Source organism: Salvia hispanica, chromosome 3, assembly GCF_029641045.1.
Source record: "Salvia hispanica isolate PSC_SH4W2 chromosome 3, Shi_PSC_v1, whole genome shotgun sequence".
NCBI lineage: Eukaryota > Viridiplantae > Streptophyta > Magnoliopsida > Lamiales > Lamiaceae > Salvia > Salvia hispanica.
The window spans coordinates 36813879-36833958 of NC_142694.1; the positions used below are offsets into that span (position 1 = coordinate 36813879).

The 20080-nt window shown below is 36.8% G+C and overlaps 3 protein-coding genes across 9 annotated transcripts; 1 reads left to right on the forward strand and 2 right to left on the reverse strand.

Annotated features, from left to right (window-relative positions):
* Positions 1-3924: 3924 nt before the first annotated feature.
* LOC125213551 (uncharacterized) lies at positions 3925-7436 on the forward strand. Of its 5 annotated transcripts, none has more exons than XM_048114154.2 (3): positions 3925-4121; positions 5150-5226; positions 5966-7436. In XM_048114154.2, exon 3 carries the CDS (start codon positions 5989-5991, stop codon positions 7141-7143), a length of 1155 nt encoding a protein of 384 aa, XP_047970111.1. In that variant the 5' UTR covers positions 3925-4121; positions 5150-5226; positions 5966-5988; the 3' UTR covers positions 7144-7436. The 5 variants fall into 5 exon arrangements, with proteins under 5 accessions (XP_047970111.1, XP_047970113.1, XP_088924441.1 ...); XM_048114156.2 differs by having other exon boundaries at positions 5979-7436; XM_089068315.1 differs by having other exon boundaries at positions 3925-5226.
* A 711-nt stretch (positions 7437-8147) lies between these two features.
* On the reverse strand, positions 8148-11558 carry LOC125211318 (3-ketoacyl CoA thiolase 1, peroxisomal-like). The gene is made up of 14 exons (XM_048111052.2): positions 11411-11558; positions 10864-10940; positions 10672-10756; positions 10208-10334; positions 9911-10009; positions 9770-9837; positions 9566-9673; positions 9402-9479; positions 9186-9318; positions 8988-9084; positions 8781-8904; positions 8596-8704; positions 8433-8516; positions 8148-8352 (listed from the first exon to the last, which is right to left on the reverse strand). Exons 1-14 carry the CDS (start codon positions 11498-11500, stop codon positions 8273-8275), a joined length of 1359 nt encoding a protein of 452 aa, XP_047967009.2. The 5' UTR covers positions 11501-11558; the 3' UTR covers positions 8148-8272.
* Positions 11559-12875: 1317 nt separating this feature from the next.
* On the reverse strand, positions 12876-19326 carry LOC125213191 (RAF-like serine/threonine-protein kinase 20). Of its 3 annotated transcripts, XM_089067992.1 has the most exons (10): positions 19098-19319; positions 18878-18949; positions 16009-18532; positions 15833-15916; positions 15383-15535; positions 15113-15270; positions 14880-15027; positions 14380-14502; positions 14167-14254; positions 12876-13255 (listed from the first exon to the last, which is right to left on the reverse strand). In XM_089067992.1, the coding sequence occupies exons 3-10, from the start codon at positions 18409-18411 to the stop codon at positions 13071-13073; spliced, it is 3342 nt and encodes a 1113-aa protein (XP_088924118.1). In that variant the 5' UTR covers positions 18412-18532; positions 18878-18949; positions 19098-19319; the 3' UTR covers positions 12876-13070. The 3 variants fall into 3 exon arrangements, 2 of the variants coding, with proteins under 2 accessions (XP_088924118.1, XP_047969545.2); XM_048113588.2 differs by having other exon boundaries at positions 16009-18949; XR_016136906.1 differs by lacking the exons at positions 12876-13255; positions 14167-14254; positions 14380-14502 and having other exon boundaries at positions 14973-15027; positions 15387-15535; positions 16009-18949; positions 19098-19326.
* Positions 19327-20080: the final 754 nt, after the last annotated feature.

The window sequence follows — 20080 nt, forward strand, 5'->3', positions numbered from 1 at the left end:
TACTGTTATATTGTATAATTACTTTGTAAATTTTATATAAATGCAAATAATTTATTGAGTTTAAGTATACATTCATTAAACATTCATTGCCATGTAATATTAATTAGGTGGAAATATGATAAGGATTTGAAATCTTACATTAATGGTAGTCGGTATAAAATAATTACACACATCTAATGGAACACGAGAAAATATATGAAATGACTATCATTAGAAAATTTTGCTTGTGTGATCCATAAAATTACACATTTTTGTCTAATTTGACAGTTCTCATTAATTTAAAATTTGTTCGTAAAAATCGTAAATTGAGGGTAAATCATACGGGTTCGGTTTATTTTCAGAAAAAAAAATAAATGCAATGAAAATTTACTATAATATCTAATTTTTTTAAATACGTGGGAGATACTAAATTTTAGCCTGATTTTATGATTATCAATATAGATTTATGTTAAAATGACAACACCTTTTAAAGTGACACCACTTATACAGCAATACTCCCTCTGTCCCACAATAGGAGTGTCATTTAATTATCGCACGAGTTTTAAGAAATCGGTAGAGTGTGTAATTAATGAAGTGAATGGTGGAGTGTGTAATAAATGAAGTGAGTTGGTTGAATGTGGGTTCTTTTTGGACTTTTTGGTTTTTTATTTTTGTTTTGGTTTATTTTAATGTAGATAATGACATTTTAATTAACAATGGGGTAAAATTGTATGACCAAATATGGAAAATTCTAAATGTGATTCTTAAACTGGGACGAACTTTTATGGCAAAATGTGACTCTTAAACTGGGACGGAGGGAGTATTATAAACGCTACACAATAATATTATAAACGCTGCACAATAATATTATAAACGCTATACAACAAAGCGTGTTGGATATTGCTGTGTAGTACAACATATTGATGGCAGTCTTTTTAAGTTTTTTTTTTTTTTTTTTTTTTGCCACGTGCAGCTTATTAGTCCACGTGTACAAATGATTGATTAGGAATGTAGTATGGTGTTATTTAAAGAGGTGGTGGCATTGTAACACTCCCCTATCAATATATCTTTAAAAGTATTTATAATCTAACATTTAGAAATATAATTATCTTGTTTTGGTGAAAAAAGAATATGTATGTAATGTTGCTTTGTTATTATTACATTGAATGGTTAGAAAAATTATAAATTTTGATCCAATCATAATGTGTTGCGTTATTGTAGGAGTAATTGGCTAATATTTAAAGTCAAATGTATTGGGTTCGAATAGCAGTAAAATTTGATGTTTTTCTATTAATAAGAGCATTCGCAGCGGTGAAGAGGTATCTGCTCGTCTGTTCGTGCCACTGAGCACCGGCTCGTCCGTCCGCTGATGGAGCTCGTCCGTCCGTGCCGCACGTGGCGTCGCCTTATTCGCCAACGGCATAGCCGTTGGCTTATTTAATTTTTTTTTAAATGCGAAATTAATTAAAAAAAATGTTTAAAAAAAAATTCTCACATCTCAAAAAAATATATCTGTTTTCTCCCCACTTTTAATTTATTTTTCAAATTTTTTCCCCCAAAATTCACATTTTCATCTATAAATACACTCACTTCAACACAAAAAAATCACATTCTCATCTATTCAATCATCATCTACATTCTCTCATCTTTTTTCCTCATACTCTCTCATCTAAATTCCCACCACACTACACAATGTCCGGCTCCGGCGATCACCCCTCGGCAATCGCGGTTGGAACCACGATTGGTTCGACTCCGAGGCCGGATTTAGTCCGGAAACGCAATTTACGGCCCCTCCTCAAACCCAAAGTTCGCAATTTTCGGGTGGCTACCGTCCTTACCCGGTGCACGACCAAAATGCCTCCGGGTTCAGGAGGGAGCAGCAACTCTACTCCTACTCCTACTTCTATTCCTACTCTTACTCCTCTTGTTCGTGGCACCCACACCCCACACACTCCGGGTGAGATGATGACGATGTTCAAAGTCTACTTGGCAGTCTCCGAAGATCCGGACGTTGGCACGAACCAAACCGGGGATACGTATTGGTGGTGCATCACTCGCCTTTACAATAAAACCCGGCCGGGGGGAACTATCCCTCGCAATGAGAGTATGGTGCGCAATTGCGTCTACAGATGCAACTTAGCAATCGGTAAGTTCCAGGGGTACTTCCAACAGGAAGAGCGGGGAGCGGCACGAGCGAGCTCAACATCATCAGTGTCGCCTTGGCGACCTACCAAAGCTTGGAGATGATACCGTTCAAGTACCTCGATTATTGGCAAGAGGGGCGCCGACATCTGAAGTATGGGGGCGGCATAGTAGCATCCTCCTCCAGCTCCTCTAGCAAACGGTCGAGGTCGGTAGCCCTATCCGACGACGCCTCCGATGATGTGGCTACCCAGCTTGCCGGAACTAACTTGGGTAGCCCCGACGCTGGCCCGAGCAGTTCCCGCCGGCCGCAAGGGAGGAAGAAGGCGACGGCTACCCGCCGTCGCGCCCCGACTCCAGCCGCCCCCGCTCCCGCTCCCTTTGTGCCTCCTCCACCCCCGAACAACTCGTTGTGGACTCTCCTGGGTCAACTCTATTTGAACGATACGTCTAAGATGACTTCGAATCAACTTGCAACACATGAGCAAATGATCCGGGGTCTCAAGAGGCAATTGGGGTTAGAGGACTAGTCTTCCACGTGTGTAATTTTTAATTTGTAGGATTTTAATTATGTACTTTTTTATTTTCTAGGATTTTAATTATGTATTTTTATTCTTTAGTATTTTAATTATGTAATTTTTATTTTTTAGGATTTTAATTATCTAATTTTTATTTTTTAATGTATTTTTATAATGTAGAAATGTTTTTAATAATTGGAGTATTTAAATTGAATAATAGAATGGTGAGACCCTTGAGCTAGTCCTTAGCTAAGAGCACGGATGTGGGTGTTGTGCTCTTAGCTAAGAACATAGAGTAAAAGTGTGGGTCTGAGTCCACTTCCGTGCTCTTAGCTAAGAGCACGGATGGGGATGCTCTAAGAAGGTCAGATTGTGTTCGCAATCATCTCGTATGAAAAAACTTCAATATGTCTAAATTTAAGTCATAATTTAAGAGCAAAGTTTTCTTTATACAAAAACAGCATAATTTAAGTCACTGGTAAGTTAGATGATGTCCGTATGAAAAAATTCAACGCTTCTAAATTTAAGTCATAATTCAAGAACAAAGTGTTCTTTATAAAATACGGTATAATTAAAGTCTCCAATACCATATTCAATCATTTACATCAAACTCAAACCCATTTTTAGGTATATGTCACACTAAAAAGTAGTTTTACTCCAACCATTTACATCAAATTCAAAAGTTACACAATTTTTTAATTTTTGTCTCATAGAAAATTTGCAGTAACACCATATTTGGTGTTGTTTCAAAAAAACACAAAAAATGAGTTTAAATTTAGTGTATGGTTGGAGAAGATCCACACCAAAGCTTATTTTTAGAGTATATCTAAGACCATCTCCAACCGTACGCCAAAACTCATTTTTAGTGTAGATAATTTCTCCAACCATACACCAAACTCAAACCCATTTTTGAGTTTTTTAATGAAGTAACACCAAATATGGTGTTTACTCCAAAATTTTGTTAAAGAAATACTCAAAAATGGTGTAAACTTAAAGATGGTGTAAATGGTTGGAGTAAAACTACTTTTTAGTGTGACATATACTCAAAAATGGTTTTGAATTTGGCGTAAATGGTTGGAGATGACCTAAGAAGTAAGATGATGATCTAAATGTATCCAGATTTTACGATTTTAATATACCCATTTATATCTTTAATTTGAGTTAGGTAAAAGCAAATCATTGCAAATTGGGGGTGGTTATTTCCTTTTCATTTTGTATCAACCCACTTAAAAACCAAACATGATCATTATTACTAAAAAGAAAACATTTTTTTTAATTTGTTCATTCAATAAATATTACTGCAACTATTCATTCTCTATCCTCTTTCACCATATTCAACAATCAACCCTATTCTGATCGGAATTCATATCGTCAAATCCACCCCAAAATTTTTCTTTCATTCAATTAATCCAAAATTCCCCCTACTCAATCGATCAATCAATCAATCTAAGGATAATCGCACCTCCATCTCTAATTTCTACTGTAATTCCGCACCTTTAATTCGTCGTTTTTGTGTTCGCTTCACGTGGAGCCTTTTCCTCGGTTAATTTTGCCTTAATTTGGTTTCCCCGTTCAATTGTTGCGGATGTTTGCAATAATAATTGCTTACTTGTTGAGATGTCGTGTGATTTCATTATTCTTATGTATTTTATGGATAATATGAGGATCTTACTGATGATACTTCAAAGATTGTTACTTTTACGGGCGTAGAATTGGGAAATGGATTTTTAAGTTTTAGAGTTTCTAGAATTTGATGGGGATTAGTAATTGTTTTCATGAATCGATGCAAAACTTTTAAAATGGAGTATTTTTTTTGAATATCTACCGCCTTGCTTAAGTTTAATTTGAAGCAAGTAGGTTATCTCAAGGGTTTGATCAGAACAACGAGGTGAATTCATTTTGTTTAAGTTGGTAGCTCATGATTCTGATGAGGATATAGGGGTTTTGTTCCCCCAGTAATATGTTTGCTTGCTTGAACAAATTTTTGGTAGGTCGGATTGTATAGCATTGATTATTCTCTGCTACAGTTTGTAAGGAAGATGACATATGTAGATGAAACACTCTCACGTCATGACAATTTTGCAGAATGATAATAGTTGGGTATTTGGGTTAGATTTAGTTGAGCAAGTTAACCAAGCTTTTGCTTTTGTTGGCACGTCTAGCTCCACTGCGTTCTGGTTTTAGTGATTTTATTTCTTTGTCCTTTTCCTAGTGGACCTTGAGTGATAGTATATGTTTGTCATTGTTTTAATAGCAGAGTTGGATCTTAATTCTTATGCAAATGACCGTTTTTGTTCCATAATACAACTGCAGGTTGTGGGACTCATTTGGTGATTGTGGATCCACAAATATGCAATAATTCTTTACTTGAAGCCTTATTACTCCGACAATTTTAGGATACACTGCTTTTCTGAATAGTTGTTATGAAAAGTGCATGAAGGCTTGCCATCCGATTTGTTATAAGTATAAAGTCAACTAAAGATATTGTTTTGTGTCATTTGCTAATTCAGAACGTTATAAGATTCAGACCCTGTGTTTTAAGGATCTGAAGCTGCCAGTAAAAGAGAAATCTCAGTGCCTTTTAGCGGTGAGTAAAACTAATATGGCCGATGTGTACAGAAATGTGTTATTACCTTCATAACATTTCATGTTACATGATGGGATTACGTGACATTCTGTGTCATATAAATATCTGCAAACTTCTGTATCAGCTGAAATTGTGTGGTCATTTAAAATAAGCACAGTCCTCCTTGTTTGTATTTACCCAGTCCTTCGCCTTTTCAGATCGTAAGGGATGGTGAGTCGTAATTATTTTGTGGTAACTGGTAAGTAGTTGCCTGTTTTGGTTTATTACCACCTATGAGGACTCATTTGGTTATTTGGTGGCCTGAAATATATAGGTGCATTTCTAATGACAGATCACTAAGAATCATGCCTTGCAAACTTGTGGCATGTTGGTGCACATCGTACCTGTTCTTAGGGGTCATAGTAGTAATAAAATTCTGATATATATTCTAAAGTAGGTCCCTTTTGATCTTTCTTTAAGATCTGTCACATTGTTTAGGCCGTGTCTTTATTCTTTTTGTGGATTTATAGATGAAGTGTGCTCTTATGACAATGAAGTTGGGTTGTTTGGAGGTTATATGATAGCATGGGTTATTGGGGTTTGGCGTTTATTTGTTTATGACCTGGTGAATTGAACTGAGATGGATGTTTGGAATTGTTCATTACTCACTATTAATTATTTGCATTCATAAAGTTGTCTGCAGTATGCTATCCTTTATTGCTATGGATTAAAAATTTTATGCTAATGCATTCAATATTAGTAATATATCGCAGTGCACATAAAATGGCTAGTAGGAAAAGAAGCATATCAAATGACTCAGATGTGTCTCATCTGTACAAGGAATTGGATGAAGCCTTATGTCCCATATGCATGGACCACCCCCACAATGCTGTTCTTCTCATTTGCAGTTCCCATGATAAAAGTTGTCGCTCGTACATATGTGATACTAGCTATAGGCATTCAAATTGTTTGGATCGTTATAAACAACTGAAAGAGGCAAATGTAGACAACTTATCTGCAACTAGTTTGGTACCTGAAAGTAATCATGATTCTGTTTTGAGTGGGAATTTGGACTTGACAGTGACGACAAATCATGCAAATGACACCCAGACACAAACTAGCTCTATGGGACACACGGGCATGCCTCAGGGAGATTCGGGTGGTCACAATATCCACAATGCTAATCCTAGTTATGGCGAACAAGGAGGAGGAGTTTTGGAAAACCTTGATAATGGGGAACCCAACATGGAGAATTCTGAAGAAGTGTCGAATCTGAGATGCCCTCTATGTCGTGGGAAGGTTTTGGGTTGGAAAGTTATTGAGGAGACTAGAAAGTACCTCAACCTAAAGACTAGAAGTTGCTCTCATGAATCATGTTCATTCTCTGGTAGTTACAGAGAGCTGCGTAGGCACGCAAGAAGAGTTCATCCAACAGTGCGCCCGGCTGATGTCGACCCATCTAGACAAAGAGCATGGCATCGCCTTGAAGGTCAGAGGGAATACAATGATATTGTTAGTGCAATTCGTTCTGCCATGCCAGGTGCTGTTGTCTTCGGTGACTATGTGATTGATGGTGGAGATAGGCTTTCTGGTGAAAGTGACAGAAATGGAGGTGGTGGTGAGGGTAGCCGGCTGTTAAGCACCTTATTCTTGTTTCAAATGTTTGGTTCGCTGGAACCTGGAGCTGAGCCAAGAGGTGGCCGGTCAAGGCAGTTTGCAAGACATCGCCGAGCTACTGGAAACTATCCCAGGCGTCGCTATCTCTGGGGTGAAAGTCTGTTGGGCCATCAACATAATGAGGATGAAGACGATGGCGAGGATCGTGATACAGACCTTAATATACTGACCGATCTTAATGATAGTGCCCCTCCAAATCCTAGACGACGTCGGCGTCTGGCACGCACAACACGTGCCGAGCCGGATGGAGGTCAACAATAGGGAAGCAAGTGTCTTGTCTTGTCTCGTCTGACCTGATTCACGACCAAAATGTGCCGGATCCACCTCAGAATAATCAACGTGGCGATTGCGTTATCTCTGGGCTTGTTTGTATATAAATGTGGTTTTCCCACATGATTTGGAAAGAATAATCAAGATCATCTTTTGTTTTCATTCTTTTCAGCTTGCTGATAATGTGTGATCTTTCTCTATCCTTTTATCTTACACTGGATTGGTATTATAACCTTTCAGCAAGCATTTGTATCACTTGAAATGTCAATTTTCTCTTCCTTAAATTTGTTTTGCTTATTCTCTTTTCTTGAGCTTGGAAATGTGGAATGTGGTTTGCTTATTCTCTTTTCTTGAGCTTGGAAATGTGGAATGTGGGATCATCTTCTATAGTTTAGTGAACTGTCGATGCTGCCACTTTGTTAATCTATGAATATACTTGTTTATATCCTAATTTGATGCTATTATTGGTGTAATGGAATGGAATGAGGATGGAATGATATAAAATTATTCATATTATTAAATTACACCTTTCAATTAGTAGTATTAAATGCGGTGTTTTCATATCTCCCACTTTTACACAAAATAAGAACATGCATGTACTAAGTAGTGAATAAACAACTACTTCATTTTCTACATATTTTTACAATGATATATACGTTTGATGTATATCAATATTTTTATTTAAAATCATCTCACTAGAATAGATTGAATGATTTTGCAAAATATCAACTAAAATACTTCATAATATCATGTTCATTGCACGAGTATTAATTACCAACCCAAAAAAATTATAAAAATCAGAATAATGAATCATGCGTCATATATGGTTCATTAGATCTAACAAGTTACTATTTATTTGTGAGTTTATTGAAAAATCTCATTTCAAGATAGATAAAGTAAACAAATAAATGCTTTTGTAAAAAAAAAGAAAAAATGAATGAAATCTTCATTTTAAACCAAAATATAGTTTTGATTATTGATATAATTCATCACGATTATTGAAATATGAGTTTTATTAATACGAGATGCAATGATTGAACTCACACGCTTGTTCTATAAAATATTACAAATCGATAAACAGCATAGTACATTATTCTGCATCCTTGGACAAGAAGGTGATTCAACTGGTTGCACGGGCGTTGGTGAGGTCGTCAACGCAATCCCCTCTTTCGAGCACAGCAGCAGCACCCATGCCTGAACCTGCATATCCAGTAACAGAATTCATGTACATGTCCAAAATCCTAGCCACTTTGTACTGGAGCAAAGAGGGGGATGGTTACCTATGCACATAGATATGACACCAAATCGACAGTCCTTGCCACGGCGTTTCATCTCATTAAGGATTGTAGCAACACAGCGAGCCCCTGAGTGAGAAAGCAGATTTTTCATCACTAATCCAACCAGTCATTGCTCTTTTAGTCTAATGTTGCAATGATGCATTACCTGTAGCTCCCAAGGGGTGTCCGAGGGCCATTGCTCCTCCGTTTACATTTACTTTATCAGTATCGAGGTTGAGCTTTTTGCAGCAATATACGTACTGGGAAGCGAATGCCTGTGCATTCAATGGTGATCAGATGATTTTGAAGTTGACAAAGTACTGCTACTGTTATTATTCATCACATAAATACCTCATTTATCTCGTACAAGTCAATGTCCTTGAGTTCGAGACCAGCTGACTTGACTGCGGCCGGGATAGCAACAGCAGGGCCGACACCCATGACACCAGGCTCCACACCCACAGCAGAAAAACTCCTGCGCATAAAATATATTTTAGGAAGGAATATTGACAAGGTTACAATAGTAACAAGCATACAGATCCACAAGGAGATGTTCACCTAAATACGCCAAGAATCGGAAGCCCCTTTTGCATAGCTAAACTTCGTTTCATCAGCAGAACAGCTCCTGCACCATCACTCACCTGACTTGCATTTCCTGAGAAATCAGAAGGTTATCTTAGTCATATACAATGTCAAGAAAGTATCATATATTCATCTAATGTTCACATGGCATTCTATATTAAATAATTCTTTTACCAGCTGTTGTAGTGCCGTTGCTCTTGAATGCAGGCTTCAACTTTGCTAGAGCGCTCATGTTTGTGGTTGGTCGAACCCCATCATCTACTGAGATTATAACAGGTTTCACCTCCCCTGTTTTTGGGTCGACAAGCTTCAAAGAAATATTCATGAGCCAAAACAACCTGAAGGTAATATCTATAACACATTAATGAGTATGTCGCAAGTTCATTTTACCTTAGTAGAAACTGGAACTATTTCATCTTTAAATTTCCCGGCTGCAATTGCAGCAGCAGCTCGTTGATGAGAAACAACCTGTTTCCATTTCAAGTAGGATAGAATTAGATCATTCACCGATAGATAACATACATCGACTTTTTACAACAATGAAGGAAACTCACGGCAGCTTGATCCTGTTCTTCACGAGTTACTCCAAAGCGTTCTGCAACATTTTCTGAAGTAATACCCATTGGAAGGAGACAGTCGCGAGCTTGAGTGAACTTCTCTATCTGCAAACAGCAAATGACAGTGGAAGCAGTCAGTTTTCCAATTCATAGCATGCTTTTTAGCAAAGAGAATAAAGGCATAATCTAACTTGCATATACTTTTGGGTTATCTGACTTGAGCAGGTCGATATTGTTTACCGACATAGACTCCAATCCAGCAGCAATGCCTATACAATGTTAATAATGGCTAAGGGTCAGCATAAGAGGTTTTAACCATTAAATTGAGTGGTTCATTATTACCTATATCATAATATCCAACTTTTATGAAGGCAGCAACATCGGCAACAGCTTGGAGACCAGAAGAACATTGTCTATTGACTGTTCTGAGAGGTACCGAATCTGTTTATAAATGAAGTGTCAGAATTGGTGAGTAACAACCTAAAGAAAGGGGCTTTAAAATTGTACAAAGGTGAAAATACATGTTTCATGAGAATATGGGATATCACAAGATTCAAATAAACTTGAAAGGATACAATATTCAGCAACATGAAATGTAAGAAGGAACAGAAAGAGATTTTGCATTCGGAGAACGTATACCAGGAAAACCAGCATAGAAAGCTGCCATCCGGCACTCAATAGCTCTTTGTGAACCTGGAGCCAGGACAGTTCCTACAACTATATCTCCTACCTCAGCAGGATTAATATTTGTTCTATCTATCAACGCCTGCAATCAGGAGAAAGATACGAAATGAATAAGAGAAGAACATCATGGTTGAAGAAAAAGGTATCTTACACCTAATTCAAGAATCAAACCAGAGCAATATTTGACAACAAACAACATATTGGGAAAGTTCTACTTCTAGCCAAGGTGCTTTCTTGTCAACTTTGAGTTATAACCCAATTTCAGGGACTATTTTACGCGGAAAAGAGAACTATTATATGCCATATCTAGAATCAACTAGAAACAAGTTAGAAAAGTTCTTTCGGATCTCAGGTTTAAATTCAGCAAATCTTGTCCCATCCGAGCTGATAGTCGTCCTTAAATGAAAACTAAAGCTTACCTTTAGTACAGTGGCAAGCAAATCATCTGGAAGGGTATCCTTGAACCCCCCTCGCTTGGCTTTGCATAAGGCAGTTCGATAAGCTCTGCAAAGCGCGATAGATGCACGAAACACTTAAGAGGTTGCAACTTTTCACAAGTCCATATTGCAGTAAACAAAAGATAGCGAAATGATTAAAGTAAGGCGACTCACGCGACAATAACAATGTCATCTCCAAAAGCAGTTGTTCTTTGATATGCACCGCCATCCCCCGCCGAACATATGGATTGCTGTTTGGAGAAAATCATGATGATGAATGGGGTCAAGATTTCACATAATTATAACGCTACAACAATGTGATGCTTCAAGATCATTAGAATGAGAATTCCAATAACTTCACTTTAATTTTTCAATCACATTAACTCAATGCTAGTAACAAAGCTTCTCTGCCGTGTTTATAATTAGCAATTACTTCAATTACAGTCTACCTTTTTTGAGTTTTTAACTAAATAACTCCATTGAAAGAAGTGGTTAAAATTCTCTAAATTAATTGTGCAGATTTGGTAAGAATGTTCCTGTTATAAATGATGCATCAAACACAATTCGGCGATTTCACTGAAAGAGAAAGCTAGCAATGCCGCCGATCCGAGTAAAATCATAGCAATTCAATTTAAATCAACACGCCTCAAATGAAAGTCATATCGGAAAAAACATAAAATATTCCACCTAAATTGTTTGCAAATGAAGAATGTAAACTCACGCAGAGAGAAGATTCAGTGGTATGGCGAGAGTAGGAAGTGGGCTGCAAATGCTCCAGCAGAACTCTCTGTCTGTTTATTGCTCTCTCCATTCTCTCTGAGATGTTTGAGTTTGTTGAGTGAAATGATTAATATACAAGTGTTAGTTGAGAAGTGTGGCGGCGAAATCTATTGACTCATTTTAAAGTTCGGTAAATAGAAATTATGGCATCACGAAATGTTTATTTTTTTATTTTTCTTTTTGAGGGGATCACGCAATATCTATTTATTTAATAGTACTATTTTAGGGATCACGCTATATTTATTACTCCTACAGTCCTACTGAATTAAAGTTGATTCATTCGAAGTATTCTTTTATTTATTCCTTTTAAAAGGAAAAACAAGGGTCCGACAATTCCAACAAGACATGAATACAATAATTCAATTTTATTTTATTAACGATGTATTTAATTTAGGTTATTGATTTTTTAAAAAATGTTAAAAGATTTAAAAACAAAACTTCGGCTATGCAATTATAAATAATTATTAATTAAATATTAAAAATGACAATTAAGATTTTATTTAAAATTGTAGGAGGCGCACACAAATCATAATGATACGCACCACGCCCTCTTTAAAAGGATACAAACTCAATTTTTAACAACTCAATTTGATTAAGAGCAATCATCAAATTTTCAATTTATATATATAAGGAGGTGTTTTGAAATACATAAATTTTATTTTCAATTTTCATAACTCCATATCGGTACCTACTACCTAGCTAGCAAATTTAGGTACATCTACACACTGCGAAGTTGATTAATATTGTACATCAATTCAAGAGTACTAATTGCACCATAATTTATAATAAAAATTCTTCGACTTGACTTACAAGTGATTTTTTTTTCATTGTAACATCATTCTATTTATGTTTTTATTTCTTTAATCGTAACAATTAGAATACCGCCGACAGTCGACACACAACTTAGAGTTTCCTCATATTTCTAACAAGTTTTTGGATGTTCGAGCAGCCAATACAATTTCAAAAAAAATTCACATGCTACATATTTTATAAACATCTTAAATTCTTAATACTACATATTTCATGAAATATTTTTTTAAACGAAATAAATCATTGTTCAGTAAAATAATAACTACTAAGATAACTATGGAAAGCATATAGAGATCGGAGTTATCATCATCTCTACCAATCCAAAAGATAAGAAAGAAAAATAAAAGATATGAAGCTTTTAAAGATCAGATTCAGAGTTTATATAAGGATATTATATGATTCAAAGGTCAAATTCTCAAGAAACCATAAAAGCGAAATTATTTTTTTGTGGAAAGAACTTTGCTTTTGCTGGCAACTTTTTCTCTCTCCAAAAAAAATATTTTCGACATAATCATATTACATAACGTGGTGAGAAGTTAAGTAATTCGACAGAATAAAATTGAAAATTAAAATGGCTGAAAAATGAACCCAAGATATAATCTTCAACCTTCCATTTAACAAGAGGCTTGTAGGAAGGGTAAATGGCCTTCAATTTCACTCAGAAAATAAGAAGAAGAATGAATCTGAATCAACTCAACAGATGTATTGTTAATTAGAAAAAACTATGAACAATGAAACAACATCACAAAACTTCTGCCCCAGCGGCTACTATACAACATTCGCCTCCCGACTTACATTGCAACATTGAGCACTTTTGCCTGGAGAGCGTCAGACATAGATCTCAACGCGTAGGTGATCTCTGTAAACGAAGGCCTCGCCCCAGGATCAGCCGACCAGCATCGTTCCATAAGCTTCCTCCACTCAGGATCACACCATTCGGGAATTGTAGGGCGGAGAGTATTCTTGACAATGCCTCCTACATTCATACTTTAAACTTAAGTCCGATGATAATGATACTAATGATTTCCAGAAATGCATGCTTCGAGATCCATTTATATATTACATACCAATGAAACTATGTCAAGTCCTTAATTCCTTATATATTTGGAAGGTATTTACAACGTCTTATGACAGATTCTCTGCAAACACACACAATTCCTATACAACTGTGTTTTACCCCTTCTTGAAAGTACTACTCCACTTAGTTCATATTGTTTGGCAAGTGGAAACACCTCCTTTTATCTTTTAAAGAATGCTAATATATTTTCTGATAAGTTCAAAGGAACACGGGCCAGAGGAAGACGTAGCATTCCTATTAAATGTTCAAACCAATCTCTGAATTCACCAAATGAGGATTATAACATAATCACAACTCTAAAAAAAATCAGCTTCCAGTGAGCGAATGAAGATAACATGCTGCAAAGATTTCACCTAGTCTACAATTCAATTTCACGGCTAAACATTACCTACCTTAGTGACCCTACAGTACATAAGCAATCATTACATGTGGAATAATCTTAAGCTAAGGCTCTCTTATATCTTAACACATCAAAAATCAAGCTAAGCTAATTATATCTTCATGTTATGATATTCTGGACAATCTTGATCAAGTAAACTTGGCCAAACAAAAGTGAACACGTGATGCATCTCCTGCTACATGCTGAATCTTCATCAATAAAACAACTACTCGTGCAGCTAGAAAACCTTAACCACTTCACATATTACCACATCCGGAAATGCTTTTATCATGAAATGTGATTCTAGTAAGTGCTTCAACATTTTATATAGGCTGTTAGCTCCACGCGTAATTTAACTCCAGCTATTAATTTCAAATGACACATTAACAAAAGTTGTTTTTTCTTGCATAGGATAAGGAGTTCAACTTACCAATGATAGCGCCACAATGCATATTTGCATAAGGTTCCTCACCGGTCAGAATCTCCCACAATACTATGCCAAATGAGAACACATCAACCTGTTCAAAATAAAATCAACTATTTTATTCTTTAATCCCGTGATTGCCTAAAATTTCATTCAACAAAAAACAATGGTTGCATAAAATTAGCAGATTGATCAAAGATTTCTATAGTAGATTCTTGCCTTTTCAGATACCCTGTTAGTACTTCCATTCAACAATTCTGGAGCCATCCATGGAAGCGTTCCTCGAACACCACCGGATACCAGAGTATTGTGTTTAATTCTTGAGAGTCCAAAATCTCCTACCTGACAACTAAGTCATCACCAGAAGCAAGCAAAGCCAAAAAATTTCTTGAAAAAAATAAGACTGATCACATTGTACGATATTCATCTTTTTGCAGTGATGAAACCCAGTTCAATCAACCATAGTTATCCTAAAGCAATCTTATTTTGTGATAAGTAGCATTAACATTATATGAAGGACAATTTTGATATCACATAGCAAGCACATTTGATAAGCATTTTGTTCGTGTATTGGTGTTCTCCATCTTTTTAAATGTCCAAACGGTCATAGCATTCTTGACCATAGAGAATCAGAACTTCAGTTAAAAGTAAATATACCAGTGAAAAATTCGAGCCTAATGTACCTACAATCTCCTGTTTCTCAATATAATCAGTAGTACCTTGCATATAGGCCGTTCTGGATCTCTCAAATTAACTAACAAATTGTCACATTTCAAATCAAAATGGACAATATTTTTTGAATGCAGGTATTCCATGCCAAATGCTGCATCCATGGCGATGATAAGCTTTTTACGATAATCAAGTGATCTGCGTGTGAAATTCAGAAAATCAAGTGCCAACTATAAACTTGATGCTGCAGGAATATACATAGGAAAAAAAGAGGTGCCAGTACTTGTCCTTCCGAAGTAGAGCTGTCCTAAGTGATCCATTTGCCATGAATTCAGCTACGGTTGCCAAACTTGCACCATCTGGCACCACCCCATAAAATGCAACAACATTTGGATGGTGTAAATTTGATAGGATACAAGCTTCTCGCCAGAAGTCTTTTGCCTACACAAGAATAAAAGCCAGGAAAAGTTCATTTTTCATGCAGTTGCACCACAAAGCCCTTCTGTTAATATAAGGACAAGATAATTTGGATGAGAATTTGTAGATGACCCACCAACCGTTCTTGCTCTGACAATCTACCAGAGAAACAAGTTTTCTTGATTCTCTTAATGGCAACATCCGTTCCTCGCCATTTACCATAATATACTGTCCCAAATGTACCGGAACCCAACTCTCGCACTTCTTCAAGATCAGCATTTTTAATTATCTGGAGAAAATCACTGACTATTTGAGTTAAGAGTCCGAAAATAAAAAAATCAATCTAACTAAAACTGGGGCACGAAAATTGATTGAACTATCAACTTGTTGCATCCAAGTCATCTGCTTAGCTATGGAGATGGAAACAGAAATACTTTAGTGCATAGATGCAGATGATAAGGCACAGGTTATCGAAACAATGCTTTGAACTCATTTTTAATAAACCACTGCAGTAATGGCAACAAGCAAGATATGTAAACTAGATGAACTTAACACCAATTGCTAGAAGGGGAAATGGAAAACGCACCTGTAGACCAAACATATCTGCCTCCATTTCAGCTATCATTGCATCACTGAACAATTCATTATCGTGACTGTCAGCATTGAGATCCTGCATCAGTTCAAGGCAATCACTTGATATGTTGTACAGGAGAAGATACAGAGAAGCTGCAGAATTACAATAAGACAAAAACTGGATATTGCCTGCGAGTCCAAATCAGGTGAGGCATTTTCTGATTCTTCAAAGGGAGAGAGTATATTCAAATTAGTAGCATCTGATTTAGCTGATGGTGGCATTTCAGCAGGTGGTGCATTATTATTGACCGGGTTCTGTGGAACTTGCTTGATTCCGTTAACCGGCCAGCTATCTTTTGATTTTTGAAGCTCATCAAAATTTCTGACATGGTCCAAATTTTCAACCCTGTGATTCGCATAATTGGACAGATCATCAAAGAGGGAAACTTTTCCCTCAAATAATGCAGAGGTATGCGGAGTCATGCTCCAGCCTGCATTTTCAACCAAATTTCCATGCCATCTAACCTCAGGTACTTGATAACCAATATCCACTAAATCCCCAATAGATTGATGGGAAGTGGTCTGAGGTGACAATAAGCTGTTATCATGTGACAGTTGTTGAGAGCTGTGGACAAGACCCGCAACTTCTGAGTTATTGGCCCAAGATGAATAGCCATTTAGGTCACCCTTTGTCAAAGCATTTGAGCTTTTCCCAAGATGATTAAGCTCCAAAACATTTGAATGTGTCATGTCGACCAAAGATGAGGCAGGGGCCAAGCTACTGCAGACCTGGGATTGTTTCTTTGGTAACTCAAGGTCAATACAGGGGACAGGTTCAACGTTAACATTCTTTAATCCCTGTGTCAGCTCCTTGGATATCATAGCTATGTTGCTAGTGCTAACATTTTCACCACTGACAAAATGATGATGGCTAGCATCAAGTTTATTCACTGGTTCAACACTTGATGTGCATTGATCATCCAAAGTTTTCAGCTTTGAATTTTGACATGATGCCATTACTGAGACAGGATTAGTTGGCTCTGAGAGGAATTCCATACTTTGGAGCTCAGTATTAATAAAGCCAGCATTCCCATGCAACTGTACAGGCTTTTCCAGAAAAGCAGCAGATACTTCGTGAAAGGATGATTGGTGTCTTCCCAAGTTCAATGAAAATGATCGAGTCATATCTTCCTGAGAGGGCCAAGCAGATTTTTCTCCCTGTTCCTGAAGCTTGGAATCAGAAAAGGCATGAGGGATTCCATGGTAACTAACTGGGTCAATAGACGCAGGCAATAGCTCCACCAAATTATCCGATAAGGGAAGAGAAGTATTAGAATTAATCATCTTTTCCACAAGAGGAATCCCCTCCTGAGAGCACAACACAAAGTTTCTATTACTGTGCTCAACTCTTCGGGAAGCCAAATTTTCTCCTTCTAAAACCAATTGGTTCTTGATATGTTGCTGACCGTGTGGCTTCATCAAATTTACAGCCACCTGAGGGGTGTGGTAAATAGAAGCGCTGTAACCAATGGACTCTTCGTGTGGAAGTGGTATTGTCTTGACATTTGTCATATGACTCGTATCCGCTTGCTGAATGGGAAATGGCATTGATGAAGGAAATTTCATTAAATTTTGTGACTTGTCGGCAAGGGTATCATGGATTTCCGAAGGATGTAATGGGAAGGGGAAGATTTTGTCATTCCTTGAATGAATTTCTGCATTAGGCATCAAATTGCCCATATCAGTGACAGAAGATTGCTTAGCGTTGTTCTGGGAATTAGGATCAGTTTCAACCATGCCATTTACAGCAACAACATACTGATAGTTTGTGTCACTTTGCTGAGTAATGTTGGCATCAATGGCAACAGGGGTTTCCGATTCCACCAAAGGAATAAAAAATATACGAAGCCGTTGAGAACCCTCAGGCTTATCGATACCATGATATTCATCAATCATATTTTGCATGTCCTCATCAGAAGACACAGATATAAGGGCGTCAAGATCCTCCCCAGGAAGCTGATATTTGATTGAGTGAGGCTGATCACACATTCCAGCTGTTTTCTTCAACAATTCCTCCCACGACGGATTCTTACTAATGGAGATTATGCGCGTCTCTCCTCCCACATATCGGAGTTTTCCATCACTTGGTCGGGGCAATATTTTACCACCAAAGCTGCAAAGGATCTTTAGTTTCCCAGACTGAGAACCATCAGAACATAAGGATCTCGATGAATCTGACTGACTTAATAGTGGAGCGGCGGACACTAAACTAGCATGGTCATTGCACACTTCTGATGTCGACTTGCTAGGTTTGTGTCCATTAGCACCAGTATTCGCGTAATGCAAGCTTTCAGTACTTACATGAACTCCAGCATCAACCCGTGACATAGATCCTTTTGCGGAAGCATATTCTGTAATGTCAGAGCCACATGCAGAATCCATTCTTGGCAAACCGAGAACTCGTGCAAGCTCCTCATAAACCATTTGGCGATCCTGGACATCTGGAAAACCGACATTCTCCTCATAGCTGGGAGCGACACCATGCACTTCAGAAACAACTCTAGATGCAGCGCATTCTTCAAGAAATTTCATGGAGAACTCCTCTCCAGTCTGAATAGATACATTATTTACATGTTTCTTAGTTGGCAGACTATTTCTGGATAAAGTGTCCAACGAAACTTGCTGAGCACGATGACTATTGATGCCAGGGGGGCTGCCAGTCATGGCTCAATATCAGCAAACCTATTTAGCTGAAAGCGATGACTATCTAAATAATTACAGCCAAATTTCCCATATTTTACTGTATAAACCCCTAAAATAATACTCCAACATCACCTAAAAATGCCAAAGAAATGAAATCTAAACAGTTCCTAATCTCTTCCACAAATTCGTGTCAGATTATCTAAATCACCTTAAGTACTTCACTACCCGAACCCCTCACAATGTTATCAATAGACTTTCTAACGCATACAACAAAATGAAACCAAATAAACTAGCAAAACCAATCTATAAGTTATGCACGAGCGATTATCTATACAGAAATCCCGGAAAAATCTACCAATCAATTATCTTTTCCTCCAATTTACCCTTCCTCTCCAGATCATCAAATTGATTATGTTGAGCAATACACCTGAAAACAAATAAAACATCACACACAAAATAAATATCCAGTACAAAGAGCTGAAAACCAAACCAATTCGAAAACGCACCACGGAATTAAAGCAAACTACCCATCAAATATAAAAAATTGCTCACTTTTCAAATTTTTTTTGCAATACCTGATGGATTGCTGTTAATCCGTAGTCAAAATTCAACTCTAATCAGGAGAATGGATAAGATTTTGCGCGGCAGTTTAATATTGGATCACCAAAGAGGAGAAAGAGTTATGAGAGAGAGAGAGAGAGAGAGAGAGTTTTGCTTGTGTGTACAGTAGACTTAGTTTTCAATTACTGGAGCGCCGGAGCGGCATTTCCGAAGACGGGCCCAAACCCGACCCGTTATATCATCGGATCCTTCGGCAGGTTAAATGGAGCTAGCTAATCTACTCTAAATTCATCGTTTTATTTTTAAAATATAAATATAAATGAATTTATATTTCCAAACATGCTCAGATTCAACTATTGTGTGTTTTTTTTTCTTGTTAAACTAATCACAATATATTAAAGAGGTTAGGATGGGGAATTGTTAGATTTGATAGGTCGTTTTAGCGTTTAATTATTATCTAAACTTGTTTTGTTTATTAACGAGTTGAATCTTAGAGTTTATTTATTGAATATTTCGAATGTCATAAACTTAAATGAATAGATTAAGATAAATAGTTAAATAGTATATCATATGCATTCTCATGTGTGTTTAATGATGTGATGAAGCACACGGATATAATATTCCGATTATTTTTTAGATTTATATATATTTAAAATATCAATTTGTTTGTTATAAAAATGTTTAAATATGTTTTGTTCAGGAAGAATGAGCTAATATACCATACTCAAACATGATTTATTTAGCATTAGCATTAACATAGCATTAATAAGCAAACTTGAACTAATTTATTATCAAAATAAGATTAGAGCTCACGAATAATGATTCTTTATTGCCCTAACTTCATGGACAAAAAAAGGAAGTGGTGAGATAACATGTAGGTTGGATTCCAAATCCTTAAACCAAAAAAAGATTGGCTTGTATCTAATGACAACTGTAATTGTAGCTAGTATATGTAATGCCAACTGTAATAAATTTAACCATATCTAAATTTATAGTA